Source organism: Xiphophorus couchianus, chromosome 2 (assembly GCF_001444195.1).
Source record: "Xiphophorus couchianus chromosome 2, X_couchianus-1.0, whole genome shotgun sequence".
NCBI lineage: Eukaryota > Metazoa > Chordata > Actinopteri > Cyprinodontiformes > Poeciliidae > Xiphophorus > Xiphophorus couchianus.
Genome location: NC_040229.1, coordinates 11,220,767 through 11,223,374, shown reverse-complemented (window position 1 = coordinate 11,223,374; position 2,608 = coordinate 11,220,767). Strand labels below are relative to the sequence as shown.

General features: G+C 42.8%; 1 protein-coding gene across 1 annotated transcript; it reads left to right on the top strand.

Annotated features, from left to right (window-relative positions):
• Window positions 1-836: 836 nt before the first annotated feature.
• Window positions 837-2,324, top strand: fibina (fin bud initiation factor a). Its single transcript, XM_028028126.1, has one exon. It carries the CDS (start codon window positions 1,385-1,387, stop codon window positions 2,009-2,011), a length of 627 nt encoding a protein of 208 aa, XP_027883927.1. The 5' UTR covers window positions 837-1,384; the 3' UTR covers window positions 2,012-2,324.
• Window positions 2,325-2,608: the final 284 nt, after the last annotated feature.

Here is a 2,608-nt window from a genome sequence, read left to right as displayed (position 1 = left end):
GTGAAACTGGGAGAGAACCTGAACAAAGCTGAGCGACTCATAAACACTTAAATAAAGATGGAGGAAACTACGCAAGGATGTAACTAATCAAAATCTAAACAGTAACACCAAAACAGGAATCAAAAACAGCACTCAGAAAACACAACAAGAGCTAATAATCTCAACACAAAGGAATGAACACTGTATGGAACACTGTGCGTGACAAAAATCAACAACCAAAACTAGTCCAGTTCACAATTAAAAACACAAAGAAATCTTAAAAGGCTTTATGAAAATATAACTACCTGCCAACTAAATTCCAAATTATCTCGGATTACCATATATTTTTATTCAATTTCATTAATCCCACTGGTGCAGAGTTGTCAAATAAATTTATAATTCAGTACATTTATCTCTGTTTTCAAAAAGGAAACATTTTAAGTCATTTAAGTTCTGTTTATCGCTGTTTTCTTATCTAATCGGATCGATATTGGCCGATACTAAACCTTAGTCATCTGCATCGGTATTGAAAGTGAAAAAAGTGGATCAATGCATCCCTATCAGAGACACTAGAGTGTGGCAAAATTAAAAAAAAGTACAAAGTAATCTCTGGGGGGGTAAAAACTTTTTAACAACATCATACTTTAACAAAATACTGTATTTCTCTTAAAACATCCATCCATTGGTTATAACTTCTTGTATGTGAAGGATTGCAGGGGAGCTGGTATCTGTCTCCAGTAGCAGTGGTGGACAGTACATTTACTTGAAGGCTGTACTTAAGTATATTTTTGAGTATCTTTACTTGAGTATTTATTTTTGAGGATCTTACAACTTTCACTCCACTCCATTTCAAAAACAAATACTGTCAACAAAGCCTGTCTTACTCGTTCCTTTTAGCTCAACGTAGCTTTGTAGGCTTCTGTTGCTGTTTTTTCTTTCCTGAAATGCAATTAGCCACACGCTACGCTACTTTAGTATTTTTAAAAGTTTAATTAAAGTAAACTTTTCACTTGTAACTGAGTAGGATTTGACCATATCAATACTTTTACTCAAGTATTAGAGTCGAGTGCTTTGTCCACCTCAGTCCAGGGTTGGGTTATACAAACTGGACAGACTGTCAGTCTATCTATGTACTTCCATAAACTAATTGGAAAAAAAAAAACAAACAAAGAAGAAGTCTCTGTTCTGATATATGAGACATTAAAAGGACAGCAAAATAATTAGCGGTGAAAATATGCGTGTGCGTGAATTAGGGGCCACCGGGGCCCCACTCACTGAAAGAGGCAGTCTGTGTCTTTTATGTGAAGTGGGAATGACTGTGTAACTTGAGTCGGGATGAAAACTGTGCTCCGGATCCGGCTGCCCGTCCAGATGCAGCTCGCCGAACAGAGACGGAAGGTGCAGGATGGATCCCGTCCCGCTGCTGCTCATCCTGCTCGCGTCGTGGCCCCTGTCCTCGGCGGTCTACGACGGGCCCCTCCAGCCGGAGATCTCCAACGGCACCTTCCATCACTTCTTCGTCCCGGACGGGGATTATGAGGAGACTGTCGACCCGGAGCACTGCCAGATGCTGTTCAAGTTCTCCAATGTGGTTCCGTGCGCGGCCGCGGAGGAGAGCGACGCCGCGGTGCGCGACGACTTCATCATCACCAAGCTGCAGGCGGAGGACGCGGCGCGGCTGCTGGAGGGCATCGGCCGCGCCGTGGCGCACGACCTGGACGGAGAGGACAGCTACGGGAAGTTCCTTCTGAAGGAGATCTCCCAGATCGGCGAGGCCTTCTCCAGCGTGGACAAGTCGCTGGTGGAGCTGGAGGTGAAGTTTAAGCAAAGTCAAGAGACTGAGCTGAGGGAGGAAGAGCAGCTGAACGGCTACGTGGTGAAGCAAGTGAGCGACATCAGAGGCGCTCTGAGGGAAACCACCGACATCTCTCAGGGACTCAGAGACAGACATGAGCTGCTGTCTCTCATCATCCGCAGCCACGGCACCAGACTGAGCCGCCTGAAGACTGAGTTCCTCAATGTGGGCTCATGAATGTGCTTGGGAGACAGTGAGTAATATAAAAGAACCAGTTCATCAAGCAACTTTAAAGTGTACTGTGGTTTATGAATATGCCTCAGAAGTATTTCACCCTGACCTTTTGGGTGTTCTCGTTCCGCGGAGCTATGCGGGGAGCTGTAACAAAAATATCAACACATTCCTCTAAGACAGCAGTGGGAAAAGCAATGGGTGGATAAAGTATGGCTGTGCCACCACCAGGGCTTTATTCGGTCAGAATTATTAATGTCAATCTGTATTATTTGAACGTTGTTGATAGTTCATTAAATAAATATCTATTTCGTAACAATGAATTTCCCCTTTTGTTGCAGTCAGGTTGAAGAGCAGACCAGAGTCAGAGTACGTTTTACAGAACTTGAATTTACGGGACGTTTTACAAAGGCATCAGTAGATGAGCGCATCTCAAAAAATATAATTACAGTGATTCAAACAGTGAATCTCATATAAATATATTTTTTGGTTGATAAAAAAATGTAAAACAGAAAGGTGTGAAAATCACATCCATATAATGTTTAGTAGTTTAAAGTTTGCTTTAAAAGCAGCCACATTTTATGTGCAGTGTTGGTTCTGGTG

Bases quoted from the DNA above. Each gene is read 5' to 3' on its own strand.
- fibina (XM_028028126.1), top strand. From the start codon at position 1,385: ATGGATCCCGTCCCGCTGCTGCTCATCCTGCTCGCGTCGTGGCCCCTG.